The sequence below is a fragment of the Bos javanicus genome, chromosome 11 (assembly GCF_032452875.1).
Source record: "Bos javanicus breed banteng chromosome 11, ARS-OSU_banteng_1.0, whole genome shotgun sequence".
Taxonomy (NCBI): Eukaryota; Metazoa; Chordata; class Mammalia; order Artiodactyla; family Bovidae; genus Bos; species Bos javanicus.
The window spans coordinates 21,534,791-21,562,527 of NC_083878.1; the positions used below are offsets into that span (position 1 = coordinate 21,534,791).

General features: G+C 39.9%; 1 protein-coding gene and 1 pseudogene across 3 annotated transcripts in view; one reads left to right on the forward strand and one right to left on the reverse strand.

The window, feature by feature from the left end:
* Positions 1–27,455, reverse strand: part of SOS1 (SOS Ras/Rac guanine nucleotide exchange factor 1) — a 127,770-nt gene extending 100,315 nt beyond the window's left edge. For all 3 annotated transcript variants that reach the window (XM_061432139.1, XM_061432137.1, XM_061432136.1), the window contains exon 1: positions 27,269–27,455. In XM_061432139.1, the coding sequence (XP_061288123.1) occupies positions 27,269–27,355 (87 nt within the window). In that variant the 5' untranslated portion in view covers positions 27,356–27,455. The remainder of the gene's footprint in view (positions 1–27,268) is intronic.
* On the forward strand, positions 1,724–2,336 carry LOC133256911 (ubiquitin-ribosomal protein eS31 fusion protein-like; annotated as a pseudogene).
* Positions 27,456–27,737: the final 282 nt, after the last annotated feature.

Consider the following 27,737-nt stretch of genomic DNA (forward strand, 5'->3'; position numbering starts at 1 on the left):
TGGAACTTCTTCAACTGGATAAAGAGCATCTACAAAAACCTACAGTAACATACACTTGAGAGTAAAAGACTTAATTGTTGTTGCTGTTTAGTAGCTAAGTCACACTGAATTCTTTGCAAGCCCATGGACTGCAGCCCACCAGGCTCCTCCGTCCATGGGATTTCCCAGGCAAGAATACTGGGGAGTGTTAGTCACTCAGTGTGTCCAACTCTTTGCAGCCCCTGGACTGGAGCACGCCAGGCTCCTCTGTCCATGGAATTCTCCAGGCAAGAATACTAGAGTAGGTTGCCATTTCTTTCTCCAGGGGATCTTCCCAACCCAGGGATCAACCTGCCTCTCCTGCAATGCAGGCAGATCCTCTACTGCTTTCAGATCCCAAAGAATGAATTCTTTCCCCCCAAAATTGGGAGAAAAAACACAAAATGTCCAATCAACATATTCATTAAACATACTGCTGAAAGTTTTTGCCAGTGCAATAAAATAAGAAAAGGAGATTAAAAAAAAATAATAAATTTGAAAGGAGAAAATAAAACTGTCTCTATTTGTCAATTAAATGATTATCTAGGTAGAAAATTGCCAAGAATCTACAAAACAAAAAGACAACAAATAGTGAGTTCAGTAAGTTCATAGGATACAAGACAAACACATAGAAAAAATCCACTGTACTTGCAATGAACACATGGACATAAAAAATAAAATAACCCACACACCCGAAACACTAGGTACAAATCTAACAAAACAAGCATATAAGACTTGTATCCTAAAAATGGCACAATACTCATCAGGAAACCAAAGATCTAAAAACAAATAGAGAGACATTCTATGTTAATGGAATGAGTGATTCAACAATCTCAGAATGTCAATTCTTCCACTCCCCAATATTAATACAGGGGTTTAACATAGTTCCTACCAATATCCCAAGCAAGATTTATTGTGTAGATATTGACAAGATCATTCTAAAATTTATATGAAGAGGAAAAGGAACTAGACTTACTAAAACAATTTTGGAAAAGAATAAAATGGAAGGAAATATCCTACCCAATTTAAAGACTTATTTTACAGCGATAGTAGTAAAAACTGTATAGTACTGGCAGAGAGAGAGAAACACATGGAATAAGACAGAACCCAGAAATAGATCCACAAAAATATGCACAATTTTTAGCAAAAGTACAAAAGCAATTCAGTGGAGGGACTGCTTTTCCAACAAATGGTGCTGAAGCGAACGGACATGTGTAGGCAAAAAAAATGAACTTCAACCTAAGTCTCATATCTTATGCAAAAATAACTCAAAATGTATCTTAAAGGTAAAATGTAAAACTATAGAGCTTGTAGGGAAAAATACAGGAGAAAAATTTCAGGATCCATTGATATGCAAAGATTATTTAAGACCTGACACCAACCCATTAAAGGAAAATACCGATAAATTGAACCTCAAAACTTAAAAACTTTTGCTCTAGCAAAGAGCCTAGAAAGTGGATAAGAAGGTAATGTAAGAAGTGGGCAAAGTATTTCCAAACCACAGGCCCAACAAAGGATTAGTATCCAAAATATATATAAAGAACTCTCAAAACTCAACAGTAAAAGAGCAAACAATCCAATTAGAAAATGGGTAAGAGACACAAAGAAACACTGCACTCATATATGATATGACATACACACATTTTTTGCTACAAGTGTTTACAAAACAAAAGGACAGAAAATGACCTCACTGGTTCTCAGTAAGGGACAAGTTAGCTTTTAGACCTGCCATCTGCAGTGGAACCATCACCAAGATGCAGATTTTCATGAAGACCCTGACAAGGAAGTCCATCACTCCCGAAGTCAAACCCTCGGATGCAACAGAAAATATAAAGGCCAAGATCCAAGATAACAAAGGAATTCCTCCCGATGGGCAAAGCCTGGTCTTTGCTGCCAAGCAACTGAAGATGGATGTACTGTGACTACAATGCAAAAGGAGTCCACTCTTTACCTTAACGTTTTAAACTTTGTGGTGGTGCTAAGAAAAGAAAAGGAAGAAGTCTTACATCACTCCCAAGAAGAACAAGCATAAGACAAAGAAGGTTTAAGCTGGCTGTTCTGAAATACTATATCGTGGATGACAATGGCAGAATCAGTCACCTTCATCAGGAGTGCCCTACTGAGGAATGTGGTGCCAGAGTTTTTATGGCAAGCCACTTACACAGGCATTACTGTGGCAAATGTTGTCTGACCTATTGTTTCAACAAACCAGAAGGCAAGTAATTGCATATTGGTTAATAAAAGACAGAGACACTAGTTTGATAAATTATAATACAACTAAATAGTAGTATACAGCCACAGAAAATAAAGGTGATAACCTTAACTGCTATGGTCTCCAAAGTATATTTGTGTGTGTGTGGGGGGGGGAGGGTAGTGGTGATAAGGGTACTAAAAAAAGAGTGTGCTCCCCAAAAGAAAGAAAACACACACAGACACACCACATACATGTATACACACACAAGCTAACCACAGAAAAATCTTTACTTGTAAATTGTTTGCCCCTAGGTAGGTTGTAAGAACAGTAGAGCAGATGAATGAGATGAAAGATTTTCACTGTATAGTCTTTTGAGCTTTAAATTTTGTGACTGTGTTCTAAAAGTTTTATAAAGTGTTGTTTTTTAATTTAAAAAATGAAATAGGATACGTTTCATATTTGTTATATTCAACACTAAAAAATATATTAACTGTCAAAAATGTAAATACGAAGAACATTTTAAAAATTACCAAAGACTGAAATGAGTTTATAAATTAATTGTATTTTCAAGAATTTGCTACTAGAGATTACTAAATTTTGATGAGTTTAATAGCAAACATGTAAGTGTACGATGTAAAGTAGCAACAAAATTAAGAACACTTTACTATACAATATAAAATATAAAACAAGAATGTTATGTAAATTTGTTATTAATTGTTGAAATGCTTGTGTGTGTTAGTCCTTCAGGCCCATCCAACTCTTTGTGACCCCATGGACTGTAGCCCACCAGGCTCCTCTATCCGTGGAATTCTCCAGGCAAGAATACTAATCGTGCTTCTGCTCAGTCTCTAAACTGTGTTCGACTCTTTGCAATCCCAGTGATTGTAGTCCTGCCAGGCTCCCTCTGTCCACGGAATTCTCCAGGCAAGAATATTGGACTGGGTTGCTATTTCCTTCTCCAAGGCATCTTCCCGACCCAGGGATCAAACCCTGGTCCCCCACATTGCAGACAGATTCTTTACCATCTGAGCCACCAGTTGAAATGTTAAGGTAGAAAAAACTTTTTAATGGAAGTTACCTTTTCAAACGTATTTCAAACTTATAAACTCACTGCTATTCCTATAGATTATTTGTTTGATGCTAGAGATTATTTGTTTGATGCTGAGGACACATTTTCCGACAAATAAATGGACACTGGGGCATCCCTGGTGGTCTAGTGGTTAAGAGTCCGCCTGCTAGTGGAAGGGACATGGGTTCAGAAGATCCCACATGCTGTGAGGTAACTAAGCCCACATGCCACAACTACCGAGCCCACGCGCGACAACTGCAACAGCCTGTGCTCCGCAAGAGAAGTCACCGCAGTGAGACGCCAGAGCCCCGCAACTAGAGAAGCACCACTCACTGCAAACAGAGAAAGTCTGCGTGCAGCGAAGACCCACGGCAGCCAAAAATAAATAAATAAATAAATAAATAAAAGAAGATTAAATCTTAAGAATCTCAGAAAAGTCTACTTAAATTATAAAATCTAAGTTCTAAAGTAGAACTTTGAATTCTAGAAGATGAGAACAGGAAATTCTGTGGTTTTTGAAGGAAGAAAGAAAGGAAAGCAGGAGAAAGGAGGAAGGAATAAGAGCATATTACTCCCCTTTCTCATATATAAAGTGACCTCAGTCAAAATTTTCAACTATGAAAATGTCGTATCAGGGTCTCACCTTCCTCTCTCTATTCCTTGTTATGCAGTCCCACATACCCCAATGCAACACCTTCCCACAAAGCCTTGCCCCGCTCCAAAATACACTACATGTACTTAACCCACTGTCCCAGCTACCACCCACTAAGACTCTCAATCTCTCATGAACAGGTGTGATTTCAGCTTACAAACAGTGAAAAAAGCACTCTAAATAAACTAAATAACATGTAGCTTAAATCTTCCTGAGGTACAGCTGACCATATGACAACTTGAGGATTAATCCACGTGTAATGTAAGAGCTGGCTTTCCATATCCCCAGTTCCTCTGCATCCGAAGACTCAACTAACCAGCAACAATACTGCACTGTAGTATTTACTACTGAAAAGTATTCATGTATGAGTGGACCCATGCAGTTCAAACCCATGTTATTCAAGGGTCAGCTGCATTTGTGATTTTTCTAAGAGTATACTTGCTAATTTAAATGAAAGTACAATTCTCAGAATTTCAGAGACTACAACTTTAAAAAATGTAAATATTTAAGAAATACTGAAGTAGCCTTTATCTATTTTAGGAGTACTTCTTACCCTAGCCTTATCTCCCCAAAGTTCTGTTATATATGTGTATATATTTAGAACATAGTTAATTCAACCATTTATCCAATGATTTAAAAGATTTACACATTTGTGTCACATTATTTTTTTGAAGAGACTATGTTCTTTAAATGATATCTATTTTTGGAATTGTTTTATCATTCACTGTATTATGGGCTTCCTAGGTGGCACAATGGTAAGAATATGCCTGCCAATGTAGGAGATGCAGGTTCAGTCTCTGGTTGGAAAGATCCCCTGAAGAAGAAATGGCAATCCATTACAGTATTCTTGCCTGGAATATTCCATGAATAGAGGAGCCTTGTGGCCTACACTCCATGGGGTCACAAAGAGACACAAATGAGCACGCACACACAATCACTGTATTATAAGTACTTGGATGGAAAATCTAAGTTATCATTTTACTACCCTATGAAGTCAATCCAAGATTTTGCATATAGAAGCTCCTCTGGGATTAACTCTAGTAACTGGGCTCTCTAGGAACAGAGTAACAAGAGGTTTGAAATTACCTTTGACTTCTTAAATCAACTGAAGTGAAGTGAAGTGACAGTCACTCAGTTGTGTCCGACTCTTTGCAACCCCATGGAACTCTTCAGGACAGAATACTGGAGTGGGTAGCCTTTCCCTTCTCCAGGGGATCTTCCCAACCCACAGATTGAACCCAGATCTCCCACACTGCAGGCAGATTCTTTACCAGCTGAGCTACAAAAACTACTTTTTATTTAAGAATTTTAAAAACCAAATATTAGAACACAATTTAAAACAAGTACAAATTATCTGTATTATCAAGTCAAGTGGAACTTAGGAAGCATTACTACAAACAAAGCTAATGGAGGTGATGGAATTCCAGCTGAGCTATTTAAAATCCTAAAAAATGATGCTGTTAAAGTGCTGCACTCAGTATGTCAGCAAATTGGGAAAACTCAGCAGTGGCACAGGACTGGAAAAGGTCCATTTTCATTTCAATTGTAAAGTGGACAAGACCAAAGAATGTTCAAACTACTGTACAACTGCTTACTTCACATGCTAGCAAGGGTATGCTCAAAATCCTTCAAGCTAAGCTTCAACAGTATGTGAACCATGAACTTCCAGATATATAAACTGGGTTTAGAAAAGGCAGACACACCAGAGATCAAATTGCCAACAATTGATCATAATTGATCAATTGTTGGATCACAAAGAAAGCAGGGGAATTCCAGAAAAACATCTACTTCTGCTTCATTGACTATGCTAAAGCCTTTGACTGTGTGGATTACAACAAACTGGAAAATTCTTAACGAGATGGGAATACCAGACCATCTTAACCATCTCCTGAGAAACCTGTATGCTGGTCAAGAAGCAACACTTAGAACCTTACATGGAACAACTGACTGGTTCAAAATTGGGAAATGAGTATGACATGGCTGTATACTGTCCCCCCTGCTTATTTAACTTATATGCAGCGTGTATCATGCAAAATGCTGTGTTGGATGAATCACAAGCTGAAATGAAGACTGCCAAGGAGAAACATCAACAACCTCAGATATGCAGATAATACCACTCTAATGGCAGAAAGTGAAAAGGAACTAAAGAGCCTCAGGATGAGGGTTAAAGAGGACAGTGAAAAAGATGGCTTAAAACTCAACATTCAAAAAACTAAGATCATGGCAACTGGTCCCATCACTTCCTTGCTATTAGAAGATGAAAAAGTGGAAACAGTGACAGATTTTACTTTCTTGAGCTCTAAAACCACTGCTGACAGTGACTGCAGTCATTAAACTAAAAGACGCTTGCTCCTTGGAAGGAAACTATAACAAACCTAGGCAACATATTAAAAAGCAAAGACATCACTTTGCCGACAAAGGTCCATACAGTCAAAGCTATGGTTTTTCCAGTAGTCATATACATTTATAAGAGTTGGACCATAAAGAAGGCTGAGCAGCAAAGAACTAATGCTTTTGAACTATGGTGCTGGAGAAGACTTGAGAGTCCCCTGGACTGTAAGGAGATCAAACCAGTCAATCTTAAAGGAAATCAATCCTGAATATTCATTGGGAGGACTGATGCTGAAGTTGAAGCTCCAATACTTTGGTTACCTGATGGAGAGGGCCAACTCACTGGAAAAGATGCTGATGCTGGGAAAGATTGAAGGCAAAAGGAGAAGAGGGCAACAGAGGATGGGATGGTTAGATTATAGTAAAGGACAGGGAAGCCTCTCATGCTGCAGTCCATGGGGTCGCAAAGAATCAAACATGACTTTAGCAAATGAACAACAACAAAACAAATTATTTTTTGTAGAAAGAAGAAAACTTGATTTTACATAGCACAATGGACAAATCTCAGGATATAAATCTGAATCTTACTGTATTACTGCTATGTCACACTGGCAATTTTCACAAATTGTTACAAGAGTGCACCAGGACAGACCCAAGCTATACAGACTGACAGAGGTTTTGTTGTTATTTGCTTGGTTGTTTTTTAGCTCCTGAAGCTCAAGGAAATCTCTGTCAAAACACTGTGGAAACACAAGTTAAGTCAAAGAGACTTCAGTGATTATACACACCAAGGAATACTTTGTTTGAAAAAAACAACAGCTTTGGAAAGTCATTCAACAAACATACTAATATAGCCTTCAACAATCAAAAACAAAACCAAATAAAAACAAACAACACAACAGCAAGCCCTGGGAAAAGGGAAGAATCTACTTTCAACAGTTACATTACACTATTCAAATGCCCAGTTTAAGAAAAAAAAATCACATAGCATACAAAACAAAAACAAACCAAGACAGAATTGCACATTGAAAGGAACAAAATTAACTGAAAGAAACTGGCTAAAGAAGCCCAGCCATCAGACTAACTAGATAAAAACTTTAAAACTGATTTGAATATGCTCAAAATGCTTTTTACAAAAAGTAAACAGGGCCTAAGGGACCTGCAGGATAATAAGCAGACCAAAACATGCATTGTGGGAATATCAGAAGGGGAAGAGAGAAAGGGACAGAAAGAACATGTAAAGAAATAATGGCTGAAAATACCCCAAAATCGATGAAATACATTAATCTACAAATTCAAAAAGTTCGATAAAATCTACATAGGATAAATTCCAGGATACTTGCACCAAGGCACATTATACACCACTGTCTAAAAACAAAAACAAAACCATAAAAGCAGCAGGAGAAGCAACTCTTTTCATACTGCTCAGTTCAGTCTCTCAGTCGTGTCCCACTCTTTGCGACCCCATGGACTGCAGCACGCAGGCTTCCTTGTCTATCACCAACTCCTGGAGCCTACTCAAACTCATGTCCATCAAGTCTGTGAGGCCATCCAATGATCTCATCCTCTGTCGCCCCCTTCTCCTCCTGCCTTCAATCTTTACCAGCATCAGGGTCTTTTCCAATGAGTCAGTTCTTCACATCAGGTGGCCAAAGTATTGGAGTTTCAGCTCCAGCATCAGTCCTTCCAATGAATAGTCAGGGTTGATTTCCTTTAGGATGGACTGGTTGGATCTCCTTGCAGTCCAAGGGACCCTAAAGAGCCTTGCCCAACAGCACAGTTCAAAAGCATCAATTCTTCGGTGCTCAGCTTTCTTTATAGTCCAACTCTGACATCCATACATGACTACTGGAAAAACCGTAGCTTTGACTAGATGGACCTTTGTTGGTAAAGTAATGTCTCTGGTTTTTAATAAGCTGTCTAGGTTGGTCATAGCTTTTCTTCCAAGGAGCAAGCATCTTTTAATTTCATGGCTGCAGTCACCATCTGCAGTGATTTTGGAGACCAGAAAAATAAAGTCTGTCATTGTTTCCATTGTTTCCCCATCTATTTCCTATGAAGTGATAGGACTGGATGCCATGATCTTAGTTTTCTGAATGTTGAGTTTTAAGCCAACTTTTTCACTCTCCTCTTTCACTTTCATCAAGAGACTCTTTAGTTCTTCTTCACTTTCTGCCATAAGGGTGATGTCATCTGCATATCTGAGATTATTGATATTTCTCCTGGCAATCTTGATTCCAGCTTGTGCTTCATCCAGCCCACCATTTCACATGATGTACTCTATATAGAAATTAAATAAGCAGGATGAGAATATGCAGCCTTGATGTACTCCATGGAACCAGTCTGTTGTTCCATGTCCAGTTCTAACTGTTGCTTCCTGACCTGCATACAGATTTCTCAGAGGCAGGTCAGGTGGTCTGGTATTCCCATCTCTTTAAGAATTCGCCACAGTTTGTTGTGATCCACACAAAGGCTTTGGCATAGTCAATAAAGCAAAAGTAGATGTTTTTCTGGAACTCTCTTGCTTTTTCGATGATCTAGTGGATGTTGGCAATTTGATCTCTGGTTCCTTTGCCTTTTCTAAATCCAGCTTGAACAACTGGAAGTGTATGGTTCATGTACTGTTGAAGCCTGGCTTGGAGAACTTTGATCATTACTTTGCTATCGTGTGAGATGAGTGCAACTGTGCAGTAGTTTGAAGCCCACCAGGGCTTCCCTGGTGGCTCAGAGGGTAACACATCTGCCTGCAATGTGGGAGACCTGAGTTCAATCCCTGGGTTGGAAAGATCCCCTGGAGAGGGAAATGGCAACCCACTCCAGTATTCTTGCCTGGAGAATCCCATGGACAGAGAAGCCTGGTAATCTACAGTCCAAGGGGTTGCAAAGAGTCGGACACGACTGAGCGACTTCACTCACTTGTGAACATTCTTTGGCATTGCCTTTCTTTGGGACTGGAATGAAAACTCATCTTTTCCAGTTCTATGGCTGCTGGTGAGTTTTCCAAATTTGCTGGCATGTTGCATGCAGGACTTCCACAGCATCATCTTTTAAGATAGGAAATAGTTCAACTGTTCAAGAGTCCGTAATAAGGTCAGCAACTTATTTCTTACTAGAAACCATGGATGCCCAAATACAGTAGGATGCACATTTAACTGTTGAAATAAAAAAATTGTCAACCAAGAATTTTGCATCTGACAAAACTGTTCTTCAAAATTAGGTATAATTTAGGATGTTGTCAGATAAACAAAAGTTGAGGGAGTTCAATATCATAAGACCTGCCCTACAAGAAATGCTAAAGATAGTCCTTCGAGTTGAAATGAAAGGACACTAAACAGCAACTCAAAGTCATATGATGAAATAAAGGTCTCTGCTGCTGCTGCTAAGTCACTTCAGTAGTGTCCAACTCTGTGTGACCCCTAGTATAGGTGAATACACCAGCAAATATAAAAACGGGTACTACTATATATATATTTGGCTTCTAACTCCATTTTGTATTTCCTATAGAATTTCAAAGACAAATGCATAAAAAATAATTACAAACCCATGATACTGGATACACAATGTATAAAGATATAATTTGTGAAAACAACAATATAAGGGGGTAAGACTGAGCTGCATAGGAGCAGAGCTTTTATATGCTATTGAAGTTAAGTCCATATCAGTGCAAACTAAATTGCTATAAATTTAGGAAGTTAAATGTAATTCACAAGGATTACCACAAAGAAAATTTCTAAAAAAATACACACAAAAGGAAATCAAAATGGTTCACTATAATAAAATGGGGGTGGGGGAGAAGAAGAAACCAGTAAAATGAGCAACAAAAAAGGTATAAAGTTTCACAACAACACAGAAGCAAAATGATGGCAGAGGTCCTTCCTTATCAGTCACTTTTGTTGTTGTTCAGTTGCTAAGTCGTGTCTGACTCAGAGACCCCATTATAGCCTGCCAGGCTCTTCTCACTACTTTAAATTTAATTGGGTTAAACTTCCCAATCAAAGCCAGAGACTGGCAGGACTGATTTAAAAACATGATTAAAGTATATGCTGACTATAGTGACTCAATTTATACACAAAACTATAGTTTCAAAATGAAAAGATGGAAAAAAGATATTCCATGAATACAGAAAGTAAGAGTGTTAGTGTGGCTATTCTGATACCAGAAAAAAAAGGCATTAGGTCAAAAACTGTTACAAGAGACAAAGATGGACACTGTATGTTGAAAAAAGGGTCAATTCATCAAGAAGATAAAACAATTACAAAGCATATATTAACATATACACACTACTATATATAAAATAGATAACTAACAAGAACCTACTGTATAGCACTCAGAACTATACTCAATAACTCGTAATAACCTATAAGGGAAAAGAATCTGAAAAAGAACATGTATGCGTGTAAGCTTTTTCACTCTCCTCCTTCACTCTCATCAAGAGGCTCTTAATTCCACTTCACTTTCTGCCATTAGAGTGGTATCATCAGCATATCTGAGGTTGCTGATATTTCTCCTGGCAATCTTGATTCCCGCTTGTGATTCATCCAGTCCATCATTTTGCATGATGTACTCTGCACAGAAGTTAAACAAACAGGGTGATAATACACAGGCATGTCATATTCCTTTTCCAATTTTGAACCAGTCAGTTGTTCCATGTAAGGTTCTAAGTGTTGCTTCTTGACCAGCATACAGGTTTCTCAGGAGACAGGCAAGGTGGTCCAGTATTACTCTCTAAGAATCTTCCACAGTTTATTGTGATCCATACAGTCAAAGGCTTTAGCACAGTCAACGAAGCAGATGTTTCTCTGGAAATCTTTAGCTTTCTCTATGAGCCAATGAATGTTGGCAATTTGAACTCTGGTTCCTCTGCCTTTTCTAAACCCAGCTTGTACATCTGGAAGCTCTCGGTTACTGTACTGCTAAAGCCTAGCTTGAAGGAGTTTGAGCATACCCTTGCTAGCATGTGAAGTGAGTGCAACTGTACAGTACTTTGAACATTCTTTGGCATTGCCCTTCTTTGGGATTGGAATGAAAACTGATCCCATGGACTATAGTCTGCCAGGCTCCTCTGTCCATGGAATTCTCCATGCAAGAATACCGGAGTGGGTTGCTATCCCCCTCTCCATGGGATCTTCCTGACCCAGGGATCAAACCTGGGTCTCCTGCATTGTAGGCAGATTCTTTACTGTCTGAGCCACCAGGGAAGCCATATGTACACACACAGAGTAAAACTATTTTTATTTGCAGATGACAATTCTATATATAGAAAAATTCCAAAGAATCCACAAGATACCAGAGCTAGTAAATTAATTCACCAAAGTTGCAGAAGAAAACCAACACACAAAAAGCAGTTGGGTTTCAAGATAAACTGAACTTCATTAAAGTTTAAAGCTTTTGTGCAAAGGACATTAACAAGAAACTGAAAAGTAGATTTTTGGTTGTATTTGAATGAAAGAAAATATTTACAAGTCATATAGCCAATAAGGAGCTAACATCAAGAATATTACAATGATGCCCTAAAATTTAACAACAAAAACTCAAACCACATAGGTTTTAAAAATGGCAATGGATCTGAACAGACATTTGCCAAAGAAAATATACAAGTGGCCAACAAGCACATGAAAAGATGGCCAATATTATTAGTCATTAGGGAAATACAAGACATAATACAAAGAGGTATCATTTCACATAAACTAGGATAGTAATTAAAAAAAAACAGAAAATAACAATGCAAGAGAGGATATGGAAAAATTGGAACCTTTGTGCACTGCTAGTAGGAATGTAAAAACGGTGTGATTGCTGTGGAAAGCAGTATGATAATTCCTCAAAAAGTTAAACACAGTTAAACATATAAACCAACTGTTAAACATATAAATGTTAAATAAGTTAAACATATAAACCAAATGACCCAGCGATTCCCCTTCTAGGTGTACACCCAAAAGAATTGAAAACAGGAACTCAAACAAATACTTGTATACCAATGTTCACTGCAGCATTCCTTACAGTAGCCAAAAGATAGAAACAATTCAGGTGTCCATCAACAGATGAATGAATAAACTAAATGTGGTATATACACAAAATGGAGTATATTCAGCCTTAAAAAGGAATTAAATTCTGATACATGCTACACCATGGATGAATCTTAAAGATATTTTGTTAACTAAAATAAATCGGACACAAAAGGACAAATATTATATGACTCAACTTACATTAAATACCTCAAACAGCTAAATTCATAAAGACAGAAAGTAGATTAGAGGTTATGGGGGCTGAGGGAGGAGGAAGTTAGGAGTTATTGCTTAATACGTACAGAGTTTCTGTTTGAGGTGATGAAAAGTTTTGGAAATAGACAGTGGTGACAGTTGCACAATCTTGTGAGCATAGCTACTGGCACTGAATTGTACACTTCAGTTCAGTTCCGTCCCTCAGTTGTGTCCGACTATTTGCGACCCCATGAATCGCAGCATGCCAGGCCTCCCTGTCCATTACCAACTCCCGGAGTTCACTCAGACTCACGTTCATCAAGTCAGCAATGCCATCCAGCCATCTCATCCTCTGTCATCCCCTTCTCCTCCTGCCCCCAATCCCTCCCAGCATCAGAGTCTTCTCCAATGAGTCAATTCTTCGCATGAGGTGGCCAAAGTACTGGAGTTTCAGCTTTAGCATCATTCCTTCCAAAAGAACACCCAGGACTGATCTCCTCTAGAATGGACTGGTTGGATCTCCTTGCAGTCTAGACTACTTAGAAATGGTTAAAATGGCTAATTTTGTGTTTTATATATATATATATGGATATATGTAAAATATATTCTACCACAGTAAGAAAAAGTTATTAATTATATGTAAAGAAATCAGAATCCTATCAGTCCTTAAACTGTGAATGCAATTAGCAGTAAGTGCATTCCATTACAAACTACTGAGCCATACATAGAAATCAACTCACTTGCAAATGGTTTAGATTGTAATAAAATAGAAGATGGGACTTGTCTATATAAAAAGGAAAAAATTTTGTTTCAGGAATTATAAAAGAATAACTAGAATTTAAGTCAGCTTATTACAAAAAGTCTCTTTTAATTTAAAACTTTTATTTTTTAATTCTAAGACTTGTTTTATTTTTAAAATTTTAAAATTTAAAATTTATATTTTTATTTTTAACCCTGAATCAAACTTTCTATAAAGTACAATCAGAGTGCTTTAACACAGATGGGAAGATAACAGATTTTTTTTTATCACCAGATATAAGTTTCATAAAAGCAACAATTGAGGTTTTAGTTTTCATTTGTCCAGAATGTCTGTCATATAATACTCAATAAATCTGGTGAATAAAACCAAACTAGTCAAAATCAGCTTCCCTCATAGTTCAGTCAGTAAAGAATCTGCCTGTAATGCAGGAGACCCAGGTTAGATTCCTGGGTCTGGAAGATCCCCTGGAGAAGGAAATGGAAATCCACTCCAGTATTCTTGCCTGGAAAACCCCACGGACAGAGGAACCTGGCGGGCTACAGTCCATGGGGTGGCAAGAGTCGGATATGACTTAGTGTCTAAACTACCACCACCAGTCAAAATCAGTAGGAAAGCAGCATTAAGGAAACTCTTTTCAAAATCATCTTCCCATTATAAAGTTAAAATATCTACCGTAAAAATAACATCTGAGTAATTCAGGGCCTATAAAACTAAAACTTTAAATTCCTTCTTTTCTCTGGTATATGCCTCCATCCCCAACTCCAACAGGTAATTTCCAGAACCTGACTTTATGTGTACCTTCTTGTACTGATTTGTGCTTGTCTACCTGAAGCAGCCCAGCCTAGAAAGGAAAGTCCACAAGCACTCATCTTCATAACTGGATGGTTGGCCTATTCAAGGTACTCCTGAAGTGCTTGAGGTACTCCTGATTCACTAGGTCATACTGTAGGTATCGTTTGCATGTTTTCTTTCATCTTTATTGCTTTGTTTGTCATTTGGTACATTAAGGCTGAATACGAAATCAACTTGAATAGGAAATGCAAACTTTATTTGATAACTATTAAAGCAAACCATGGGTTTCCCCGGTGGCTCCGCGGTAAGAATTTGCCTGCCAATGCAGAAGATGTGGGTTTGATCCCTGGGTCAGGAAGATCCCTTGGAGGAGGAAATGGCAACAGAGACCAGTATTCTCACCTGGGAAATCCCATGGATAGAGAAGCATGGTGGGCTACTGTCCACAGAGTCGCAAAAGAATCAGATACAACTTAGCAACTAAACAACAACAAAGCAAACTGTGTACTATTAATGACAATCAAGTTCCGACTTTCGGAACTCATCCTAAGGTATCTTTAAAAAAAAGAAAAAGCATAAGGAGCTTGGGGGAACAAATTACCACTTTAAGTGGGGGGAATACTGTAATTCGATTGTCCTGAATCAGGCAATTTATAGCCACAGAGATGACCATGGCTGGCTATGAGATTCAGTCTCTCAGATCTCTGACTCTAGGGAAAAATAACTGACTCTGGGCCCCAGCTGCTGCACTCTGAAATCCATCACTTTGCACAGAGGCCGTGCTTCTCACTGGCTGCTCCCAGTAAAGAACACCACAGGCATACACTAAGATGGCCCTGATCTTGGAAGATGAGAAATTTCTGTGATAGACAACTTCTGCTCAAGAACTTCTGAGGTCCCGGTTAAATTTCCTTAGAACTACGACTTTCACCCAAAGTTCCTTCCTTCCTTACCTTTCTCCTTCACTTGGAGTCAGACTTGCATCAGTCTGATGATTCTCCTTGCCTCCTTCCTCATTTTCTCTCACAAGCACTTCTAATAAACTCCTTGCATGCTTAATCCCATCCTGGCATCTGCTTCTTCCTTGAAGCATTGCATTTTTTTTAAAATTTAGCCATTTAAAAAATTATTTCTAAAGCATCATGTTTGCTTCCCTATTTGCTAAAATAGGATACACCAAACATGACAATTCCAATGCCTTTGTCTGCTAAAAATCTCAACTAAGACATACCTAACTCATCAGTAAGTATATTCTTAAAGGGACAAGATCAGAGCTACATACAATTCAACATGTGTACTGAGCACCTGCTATACATGAGAAACATGCTAAGCATTAGAGGGAATACAAAGGTGATGTGGTTCCTATCTTGCTCTCAAACAACTCCCAATATAGAGGAGGAGAAGCCACATATACAAACTTTAAAGGGCAGATTTTCATTAAGTACTAATATTGACACATAAAGTACTAAAGAAATTAATGGTGGTGGTTTAGTCACTAAGTCGTGTCCGACTCTTGTGACCCCATGGACTATAGCTTTCCAGGCTCCTCTGTCCACGGGATTCTCCAGGCAAGAATACTGGAGTGGGTTGCCATTTTCTTCTCCAGTCTACTAAAGACATTAATAGATCCATTCTACTTAGGGGATGGAATTGTAGTAGAAAGCCTATGTAGAGGAGACAGCATTTGAAACATACACGGAAAGACAGAATCTTCAGGTTGTACCTGCCTATAATTAATAAGGACAGTCCAATAAAGATGCCTTCCATGCTTACATACTTGGCTACCCTCAATGTTTAAACTCCTCCCATCACAATTCTCTCACTCCGTGCTACTCCCAGAATACTGATGGTTTCTTAGTTTCCCTCCAAAGCATTCCCAGTATTCCCCCTTTCATCACTATTGCCACTAAGACTCCTAAGCCAGAATCCTGGGAATCAACTTTGAATCTTCTCTCGCTACCCCATCATTCAACCACCAATCTACTTCTAAAGCTAAAATCTGTCCACTCTTCTTTACCCCACAGCTACTGCTCTAGTCAAGAACACCACGATCCCTTCCATGAATTGTGGCAAAAGTCCCCTAACCTGCCTTCTTGCCTACAGTTCTACAGTCATTTAATCCATGCTCCACAGAGCAGAGATCCTTTAAAATTCATATCTAATTATTAATACCTGGTTTAAAAGTCTTCAATAGGTCCTCACTGCTCACAAGATAAAATCCAATACTTTCATTCACAAGAGCTGACTCCACACTTCAGACTGAATAGACTCCAGCTACTCAGAATTCCTAATTTGCTGAGCTCCTCTTGGATTCCAGTGGCTCTGTGCAACACCAACCCTTGGAAGACACATCCTCCTTATCCTCACCTGGTCAACTCTCACTTCCACTAAAATGTTACTTCCTTCACTCCCAAACATAAGGATACTAGAATAGTCTCCTAGCTTCCTATTGCCATCCCAAGATCATTTCTTCTCAGCCTTTTCCTTCATGATCTATGCCATCTTTCCATTAACTATTGCCTTTAAGATGGGGATCAGATCAGAGATCAGATCAGTCGCTCAATCGTGTCCAACTCTTTGTGACCCCATGAATCGCAGCACGCCAGGCCTCCCTGTCCATTACCAACTCCCGGAGTTCACTCAGACTCACGTCCATCGAGTCAGTGATGCCATCCAGCCATCTCATCCTCTGTCGTCCCCTTCTCCTCTTGCTCCCAATCCCTCCCAGCATCAGAGTCGTTTCCAATGAGTCAGTTCTTTGCATGAGGTGGCCAAAGTACTGGAGTTTCAGCTTTAGCATCATTCCCTCCAAAGAAATCCCAGGGCTGATCTCCTTCAGAATGGACTGGTTGGATCTCCTTGCAGTCCAAGGGACTCTCAACAGTCTTCTCCAACACCACAGTTCAAAAGCGTCAATTCTATGCGCTCAGCCTTCTTCAAGTCCAACTCTCACATCCATACATGACCACAGGAAAAACCATAGCCTTGACTAGACAGACCTTTGTTGGCAAAGTAATGTCTCTGCTTTTCAATATGCTATCTAGGTTGGTCATAACTTTCCTTCCAAGGAGTAAGCATCTTTTAATTTCATGGTTGCAGTCACCATCTGCAGTGATTTTGGAGCCCAAAAAAATAAAGTCTGTTTCCACTGTTTCCCCATCTATTTCCCATGAAGTGATGGGACCGGATGCCATGATCTTCGTTTTCTGAATGTTGAGCTTTAAGCCAACTTTTTCACTCTCCACTTTCACTTTCATCAAGAGGCTTTTGAGTTCCTCTTCACTTTCTGCCATAAGGGTGGTGTCATCTGCATATCTGAGGTTATTGATATTTCTCCCGGCAATCTTGATTCCAGCTTGTGTTTCTTTCAGTCCAGCATTTCTCATGATGTACTCTGCATATAAGTTAAATAACAGGGTGACAATATACAGCCTTGACGTACTCCTTTTCCTATTTGGAACCAGTGTATTGTTTCATGTCCAATTCTAACTGTTGCTTCCTGACCTGCATACAAATTTCTCAAGAGGCAGATCAGGTGGTCTGGTATTCCCATCTCTTTCAGAATTTTCCAGTTTATTGTGATCCACACAGTCAAAGGCTTTGGCATAGTCAATAAAGCAGAAATAGATGCTTTTCTGGAACTCTCTTGCTTTTTCCATGATCCAGCGGATGTTGGCAATTTGATCTCTGGTTCCTCTGCCTTTCCTAAAACCAGCTTGAACATCAGGAAGTTCACGGTTCACATATTGCTGAAGCCTGGCTTGGAGAATTTTGAGCATTACTTTACTAGCGTGTGAGATGAGTGCAATTGTGCGGTAGTTTGAGCATTCTTTGGCATTGCCTTTCTTTGGGATTGGAATGAAAACTGACCTTTTCCAGTCCTGTGGCCACTGCTGAGTTTTCCAAATTTGCTGGCATATTGAGTGCAGCACTTTCACAGCATCATCTTTCAGGATTTGGAATAGCTCAACTGGAATTCTATCACCTCCACTAGCTTTGTTCGTAGAAGGCCCACTTGACTTCACATTCCAGGATGTCTGGCTCTAGGTCAGTGATGGGGAAGGAAATGGCAACCCACTCCAGTATTCTTGCCTGGAGAATCCCATGGACAGAGGAGCCTGGCAGGCTACAGTCCATGGGGTCGCAAGAGTCAGATACAACTTAGTGACTAAACCACCACCACCATAACCTTAAAATCATTACTGTGTTATGCAGCAGGATAGTTTCGTCAAATGCATGCAAGTGTATGCAGAACCCCAGTATGTAAGTTTTGAGAGCTAAGTTTCTCAGTCTAACACAAAGGGCTTCAAAGCCTTCTTCATTTCGCCTCCTTCTCCCCTAAGGCAGTTATTCCCTAAAATCTAAGGTGCAGGACAAATTAGAACACCGTTTTTCTGTATCACGCTGCCTACCTACTCGAAGGAAGCAACACAGTGCAGTGGGAAGAGTTGTGTTTGAAGCTAAACAGACTTAAGTTCAAATCTTGGTTCTATTAGTCAATAAAATAAGAAAAAGAAACAAAATATCAGACTGTCTCTATTTGCAGATGACATAATTACGTAGAAAATTCTATGGAGGGGCTTTCCTGGCGGTTCAGGGTTAAGACTCCATGTTTCCAATGCAGTGGTGTGGCTTGGATCCCTGGTCAGGGAACTAAGATCCCACATGCTCCAGGGAGTGGCCAAAAATAGATAAAAATTCTATGAAATCTGCAAAACAACTTTGAGCAAGGTCAAAGGATAAAGGATCAATATATAAAAATTAGCTACATGTTTGTTTAATTCAGATATATGATCTTTATTAAACAACTTTTTGAGTTTCATAATGCCTTTCTTTTTCGTGAATTTTTAGCATACCAAAGGACTCACTGATGCTTATTTAAGGACTTCCAATTGATAACAATATAAAATTTCTGAAATTCCCTCTCTTTTCCCTTAGAAGTCTCTCCCTTTCATCTCCCATTTGGACTAAATTCTCTCTAGGCCTGAGCACATCTGTCACCCTGCAATTCCTCTCTATTGCTCTCCAAATTTTCACCTATTGCTATATACCCATTAACAAATAACTGTAAAATAAAAAATTTTAAAACAATTTACAATAATATCAAAAAACAAAATATTTCAGATTAAAGTTAACCAAAGACATGTAAGACTTCTACACTCAAAGCATTTCTGAGAGAAATTTAAGTCTAAATAATGGAGACATATACTACATTCATGAATCCAAAGACTTGCTATAGTTAAGATGCCAATTCTATCCTGTTATCTACAGATTAAATGAAATTACAATTAAAATCTCACCAAGATTTTTTGGTAGAAATTGACAGGATGGTTCAAAATTTATACTGAAATACAAAATCTAGAAACAATAAAATAATTATTTTAAAAGAAGGAGGGCTTGCACTACCTAACTTTAAGACTTACTATAAATCTACAGTAATCAATAGTGTGGTATTGGGGGAAAGATAAACAAGACATCAATGGACTAGAAGAGTCTAAAACACATACATATTTACTTTAGATATTATATATTTAAATATACATTTACATAAACATATAATATATATTCATTTAATTTTCACAGAAACAACACAATCCAACAGGGAGAGGAAAGTCTCTTCAACAAATAGTTCTGAAATAACTAGATTTGAGCAGAAAAAAAAAAAATCTCAATTTCTACCTCATATCATATACAATTAATTTGAAATGGATCATAGGTCATGTAAAAGCTAAAGCTTTTAGAAAATAGCCTTGGGACCATGTGTGCATGACTTGGTGGCAGGCAAGGGGTTCTGTGACAGAGCACAGTGACCTTAAAAGAAAAAAACCTGATAAATTTGACTCCATCAGTATTAAAAACTTCTGTTTATCAAAAAACACCATTAGGAAAATGAATAGACAAGCCACAGACCAGAAGAAAATATTCATGAAACATATATCTGATAAAGGACAGTTAACTACGATAATACAAAGAACTCTTACAACTCAATACTATAAAGAAAAACAACCCAATTTTTTAAATGGGCAAAAGATTCACACAGATACTACACAAAAGAAGACACACGAATAACCCAGAAGAACATGAGAGCTCAATATCATTAGTCACCAGGATAATGCAAATTAAAGCCACAATGAGATAACACTACACACCCATCAAAATTACTAAAATTAAAGACTAATGACATCAAATATTGGCAAGAATGTAGAGCAACTGCAACCCTCATACACTGTTGGTGGGAACATGAAATGGTACCAACCATTTTGAGAAAAGGTCTGGAAGTTTCTTATAAACCTAACAGACATTTACTCTCTGAGCCATTTCTCCTGATATTTACCCAAGAGAAATGAAAACACTTCTACAACACGAGCTATAAGTAAGAACATTCATGGCAGCTTTATTCTCAACAGCCCCAAACTGGAAATCTCCCAGGTATCCATGCATTTAATAAACTTTGACATATTCATATGACAGAAAAAAAAAAAAAGACTGAATTCTTCATTAAACACAACCTCAAAAGCCTCACCAAAAATATATACTGTACAATTCTATTTATATGGTATCTACAACAGATAAGATTCATGTATGGTGATAAAAGATCTGAAGAGCAGCTGCTTCTGGAGGCTGGGGGTAGGAACTGACTGAGAAGGCACATGAGGAAAATTTCGGGAGGGCCGGTAATGTTCCATAGCCTGGTAGAAGCTTCAGTTGTATTCATTTGCCAAAACTCATTAAACCGTACAATTAACATTTGTGTATTTCTCTGTACATAAATTTTACCTGAAAAACAAAAAGAACTGTAAACAAAGAGTGAACTCTAAGTTAATGATATGCAAGCTGAAGTGTTTAAGGGTAAAGTGTACTGATGTCCACAACTTAATTTAAAATCCTTCAAAATGTTAAGATGGATTGGTGGATGGATAGACATATGATAAAGCAAACAATAAAATACTTGTAAATTAGAGAATCCAGGTGGGTATACGAGTATTTACCATGCAACTCTGAACTTTTTTGTGTATCTGAAATTTTTCATAATAAAATGTTGGATACAAAACTTGATTACAAGACAAATATATTCTAAAATGAAGGGCAAAGTTTTTAAAATAATGTATCATAGGGAGTAGCTGCCTCTTATTATTTGGTTGGAGCATTGTCACTGCTGTGATGTCTGGACCTCTCTGCCACTGCCTTCTTCCTCTCTACTACAACACACATCATAATCCTTGTGGAAACCATCCTCATCCATGCACGCTATCCACCATTCAGCACACCAGTCCAGAGCCCCTGTTTCATCTTCCTCATTTCTAGAATCTTAAAACTCCAAAATGTAATTATCAATATCTCTAATCAAAATTCTTTATCTGCTCCCCTTACCCTCCTCTTACAACTCATTGAGATTTCTAATCCATGGAGCTCTCATTTACACCTCCATTCTCTCTCTTACAGCTTAACTTTCAATCTTCTGAAATACCACTATTCTCTTCATCTCTACTGCAGCCACAAGCAAACAACAATCCTTCTCTACCCTTTTACCTTAACTGATGGGTGCTGCAGGAAGAAAATCTCACAACCAGCAGGCCAATGAATGCTCTTCAAACCTACAATGCTCTCCACACTCCGCACTGCTCAGCAATCCTTTCTTATTCACTGGTTGGCTCCTTCTCCCAACTCCACAGCAGCAATTCCAAAACTTAAGATCCTTACTCATTTCTTTCCTCACTCTACGTAAAGCATCTTGTCTTTCATTACGAAAATTGAGGCTACCTAGCATGAACTCCGGAGAAGGCAATGGCACCCCACTGCAGTATTCTTGCCTGGAAAATCCCATGGACAGAGGAGCCTGGTGGGCTGAAGTCCATTGGGTCGCTAAGAGTCAGACACGATTGAGCAACTTCACTTTGACTTTTCACTTTCATGCATTGGAGAAGGAAATGGCAACCCACTCCAGTGTTCTTGCCTGGAGAATCCCAGGGACAGGGGAGCCTGGTGGGCTACCGTCTATGGGGTCGCACAGAGTCGGACACAACTGAAGCGACTTAGCAGCAGCAGCATGAACTCCCTGCTCCTCAACCTACAAACCCATTTTATCTCATCCCCTCCCACCTCAGAAGAAAGGATGTTATCACTCCTGCCAGAGGTAGCATATAATCATTAATACTGTTTTAAAATGCAGACTCTGTAACCAAGTTATCCTTTCCAAACCTCAGTTTTCTGTCTTATAAAATAGACACAATGATAGTATCCTGTGAGAATTAGAGAACACATAAGGCACTTAAAATAGTACTTGGCAAATAATTTGAGGCAAATACTAGTATCTTCACTATCATTCTCCATCAGTTACTTCCCCGAAGCATCCTAACATAAACAAGTTTCCATCACATTTAAATAAAAAACAAGTGTCTTCCGCAACTTGAATCCCCTTCATTCACAAGCTTGAAGGGGGAAAAAAAAAATCTGGAAAAAAAAAAAAATCTATTCTTGCTACTCATTTTTCATGTTTTTCTATCTTCTTTTTTTTGTTTGTTTTTCTATTTTCTATTCTCACACCTAAACTGCCGGACATAAGCACCTGAAAAATAGTAGTTAGATTTAACAGCTTAAATCTAACTACTATGTTTCAGGTACTTTATTTGACTTTTCTATAGCCTGACACAGTTAAAACACTTTCCTTGAAACTCATCCATTCTCAGCTTCTCGGACACTAGGGTCTTATTCTTTCTACCTGACTCTTTCCTTCTTAATCTCTTTCACTCACTCCTTTCCCTTTGCTCTTTCCCTACATTCTATTGTTCATTTTATTCCTCCAGTTCTGATGCCAGCCTAATTTCATTCTTACTTCTTATCATTTTCAGTGAGTGGCCTCATTCACTTTTTTAAAAACACCTTCTTTGAGGTACAATTAACACATAATAAATTACAAATATCTGAGCTGTATAACACGTTAGAATTTTAATACGCTCCTGAGGTGGCTCACTGGTAAAGAATCTGCCTTCCAATGCAGAAGTCGCAGGAGACACAGGTTTGATCCTGGGTCGGGAAATCCACTGAAGGAAGGAATAGCAACCCACTTCAGTATTCTTTGCTTGGAAAACTTCATAGACAGAGAAGCCTGGCAGGCTACAGTCCACCAGGTCAAAAAGAGTTGGACGTGACTGAGCACACACAAGAATGCATGCATATGCTCCTGAAACTATTAGTACAATCAAAAAGCAAATGAACATAAATGCCTCTCCCCAAAACAACTACTGACTTGTTTTCTGTCACTGTAGATGCATTTTTCTATAAGTTTACAGTACGTACTATGGTGTTTGGGGCAGTAGGGGGTGTTACCAGCTTAATTATTTTGAGCAATGTTGTCTCATGTATCAATAGTTCATTCTTTTTTACTGCTGAGAAGTATTCCAGTGTATGGCTATATCACAATTTGTTTATACATTCACCTGCTGATGGACATCTGGATTGTTTCCAATTTTTTGCTGAACAGAACTGCCATGAGCATTCATGTGTAACTCTTGAATGGACAGCTTCATCTATCTCATGGCCCCACCCACACACCTAAAAGTCCCAAATCTGTTCACCAGATACCAACAACCAACTGCCAGTCCTACAAGTCCACCTGGATAACCAGAAGGGACTTTAACAAGTTCAAAACTCATCTTATAATGCTACTCCTTTATAGCACTATAAAGGAGTACTCCAACAGGTACTCCTCCTACATTCTCTATCCTGACTAAAGGCACTCAAACCAGAAACTTAAGAGTCCTCCTAGGCTTACCACTTACCCCAATCACTATGAGTTACTAGATCCTGTCAATTCTGCCTTTTAAACATCTCTCAACTATATAAAATCCATCTCTACACTTTCATCCTAATTCAAATGCTCCCTTAATTCAAATATATATCATCTCCTGGCTGGACTATTAAACTAGCTTTCTAACTTTTCTCCTTACCTTCGGTCTCATTCTTCTGCAATCCATTTTCTATTCTATGGCCAAAGTGGATTTTCTAAAATTGAAATCTGATGTTATTCCCCTATTTAAGGTTCCTCAATGACATCTATACCCTCAAAATAAAAATCATTCTCCTTAGCTTAACATTAAAAAATTTGCTATAAACTACTTTTCCCTCCAAACTCATCCTCTGCCACTTCTCATCATGTTAGAACTTAGTCATTTCTGGATAATGTCAATTCCCTTTTAACTCTTACTGTTGAGGGCAATACTTGGTCTGCAGTAGGCATGACAGACTTATGCAATAGATAAGATCGGACTTTAACAGATGGGATCCATTGAGACCTTCTGGGAATTTTCAGGAAAAAAGGTAGTCCTGTCTGGCTGAAGCATAAAGTATATGAAAGACCAGGATAGGCAATCCATTCAGAAAAGCAGGATGAAGGCAGATCACTGATCGACATCAAGTCTATTTCAAAGAATACACACTTCATTCTATGCCCTCAAAAGACATCGATGGTTCTGAACAACTGTGTGACATATTCAGAAGTGTCCTATAACTTCTGAAATCTGAAAAACAGTAAAGGAGAGGTGGGGCAGTGAATTCAGTTAAGAGGCTATAGCAGCAGCCTGGGAAAGGGGACCCAAGTGTAGTTGGAGTAGGAGGGAATTGATTATATGACCATGTCAAGGAAAATGAACCTACAGGCTCTTCCTGGGTGTGGACAGTCAGAAATGACATCAAAGTCTTGAGCCAGTCAAATGAAATAATACAGCCATGAAGAGAAAAAAATTTGTAAATAGTAAGTGGAAGGGAGGGAGCTGATGGTTTTCCTTGGCTATTCCCTACCCATTCATTCAAATTTAAGTGCCAACTAGGTGACAGACACTGTATACATAGAGGATGAAATGAGGGTAAAATATCATCCCCATTCCCAAGGACCATCCAATCTAATTGGGGTGGTGAACTTAAATAGGAAAAAAAATAGGAATTGTTAAGTGCCTGGCTAGGGTGCTAAAAGAACAGACTAAAAGAAAGACTATCCAATTCAGGCCTGAGGATTTGAGAAAAGATCAGAGGTCCAGTGAGCCCAGAGGATGAGCAGTGTTAGGCCAGGCCAAACGCAGTCCAGGTGAAGAAAAGAGCATATCCAAAGAGCCCCAGGCTACATAACACAAGTTGATGCATCCGCAAACTACAATAAGGCTAAAGGAAGATACGGAGGTAGGCACATGAAATATCTAACTTGTCTTTGGTGGCTTAAAATCATCTTTAGTGGATATCTTAAGTGGGAATTGGAAGAAATCTCACACATCAACTAGACTGCGTACATTTTCACCCCCTCCCATCACTTCTACTGCCATGCAAGGGTATCTCTGCTTAAAGTCAAAGCAGGGTTATGTAAATAAGCAGAGAGGACTGGTGGGGTCTGTGGTCAATCGGAGACAGATGGGCAGCCATTTACTCAGCTCCAGCAGCTTACTGCCCTGCTTGAATGCTGGCCCACTGTGGAGAGATCTTCCCATTCTCCAAGAAAAGTTCAAGATTCAGATTTTATGTAGTAACACCCATTTAAAAATACTAGCAATTACATTAAAAACAAAAAAACACTATGCCAGCCAAACAAAATGTTTCTGTGGACAGATTTCCGCAAGGGCCACCAGTGTGGCAGAGGCAGGCCTGGTCTGCTAACTCCTATGATGTTCGTCTCACTGCTTCATAGGACCCTCAACTGACAGGGTTTCATGGTGATTCTCCTGGCAAAGGAGCTGCTTGCCTCCAAGCAAAACAGTCCCAAACTGATAGTGTTTTATGAGTTCTTTTATATATTTTCAATAATCTTTCTGTCTCCTCTCCACCCCACACCCACCTTGGTCAGGATACCTGCTTCCGGAATCACTGAGACTTCCTACCCCCCATCTACTACAAGCTAAGACGGCAGGTAAAGCGAAAGTAAACAGGGTGAGAGCCTGACAGGATTTCTAAAGAATAAGGTACGTAAGGCATATGACACACCTTTATTTTTCTTAGAAAACAGTATCAGAGATGTCTGTGACTAATCAGACATCTGAACAAAAAAGTCAGTAAGTTACACGTGAAATATACCAGCAAATTCTGCTAACAAACCAAACAGCTTCCACTGTAAGATAGCAAGAGAGGGAGAACAGGACAAAAGGGAAAGTAAAAGTTGCTGGCCTCTGAAAAATACCAAACACCTTTTTAAAAGCATAAATGTTTAGGAGAAAGGGTATCCTATAATCTCAAATCTGAGTGAACAGCAAAATTATTTTTTAACCAGATACCATGAAACATTTTTTGAGCAATGACGATTTAGATACCTATTAAAAGAGTAAAGCTACTCCTGTATTTATAAGGTAAAACAAAAATACTCTGATAGCCTTCATTAATATATTCATTCAGACATCAGTTGCTGATGTTTTAATGTATTTATTAAGTCACAACATTGCTTTAGAAGCTTTGAAAATGTAACATTTCGTAATTATACTAAAACGTGTAAAAGTACAGATCACGGGGTATATAACTTTAGATAACAATGTGGCAAGCTCGAAGAAACAGAACTGCTAAAATTTCTAATCAACAAACCGAATGACAGGGCCAAGGTTTTGAGAGAGAAAGAGAGAGAGAGAGAGAGAGACGGGGGAGTGGGGGTGGGGGAAGGTGGGGAGGGGGAAAGAAAGGGAGGGAGGGAGGAAGGAAGAAAGAAAGAAGGAAAGAAAACAGTGGCATGTGCACCCGCCCCTGTAAATCGGAGGAATGGGGGAATTCAGGGGAATGAAGAGTGATTACGGAGGGCGAGCAAAGCAGGCCATCCATGTTCCTGCTGGCAGGCGAGCTCCGCAATTACTTAGGGCAAGCGTTACGGCCAGAGCATTCTTGAACCCACTAGGACGAGCATACTGGACACATAAAACCGGAGGCTGACAGCAGCTCCGAGAAAGCACTGAGAAGGCAGAGAAGCGGCCTGCTTTGACCTCCAATGAAAACTGAGGCTCCTCCAACTCTCGTCTCTGAATCAGGGGCAGGGCAAGCTCTCAGCGGTTGGATTCTTCGGACAAACTCTCCCTGGCTCCCTGCGGCCTTCCCACACGCCACACGGGGTGACTGTCAACACCGAGAGCCAACGAGTGCGGGGGAACCTCTCCGGGTGTGCCGTCCCTTCTGGGAGGCGGTGAGACCGGGAAGAAAGACGGCCCCGCGCGCCCCGCCTCCCCAGCCCTTCCCCGACCCGGGCCCGGTGCTCTCGCCCAGGCTGCAGCCGGGGAGCGGGGTCTCGTGCGCTCCTCACCTTTTTCAGCGCAGGCACCAGCAGCCCCCGCCACTTGGGCGCGTTCTCCTCGCTGAAAAACTCGTACGGCAGCTGCTGCGCCTGCATGGTGCCCCCGGGGCGCCTCCGGGCGGGGAGAGGGGCGGCGGCGGCCGGGCCGGGGAGCCGCGAGAGGGTGAGCTCGTAGCGCGGAACAGGGCCGCGGTCCCACCGGACGGCCCGGCCCCCTTGGGGCGCCGAGCAGCCGGGCTAGCCCCGGAGAGGGGGCTGGGGGGCGAGGCCCGCGCCCGGCCACCCACCCGACACAGGCACCAGCCGCGGAAAGCGAACGCAGCCCGGAGGCGGCGGCGGCGGCATCCCGCACCACCGCCCCGGGGCCGGGCCCCCTTACCCCTCCCCGGCCCGCCCTCCGCCGCCGCCCCGGGTTGCCCTCCGCCGCCGCCCCGGGTTGCCCTCCGCCGCGGTCACCGCCCGCCCGCCGGGACTGCGC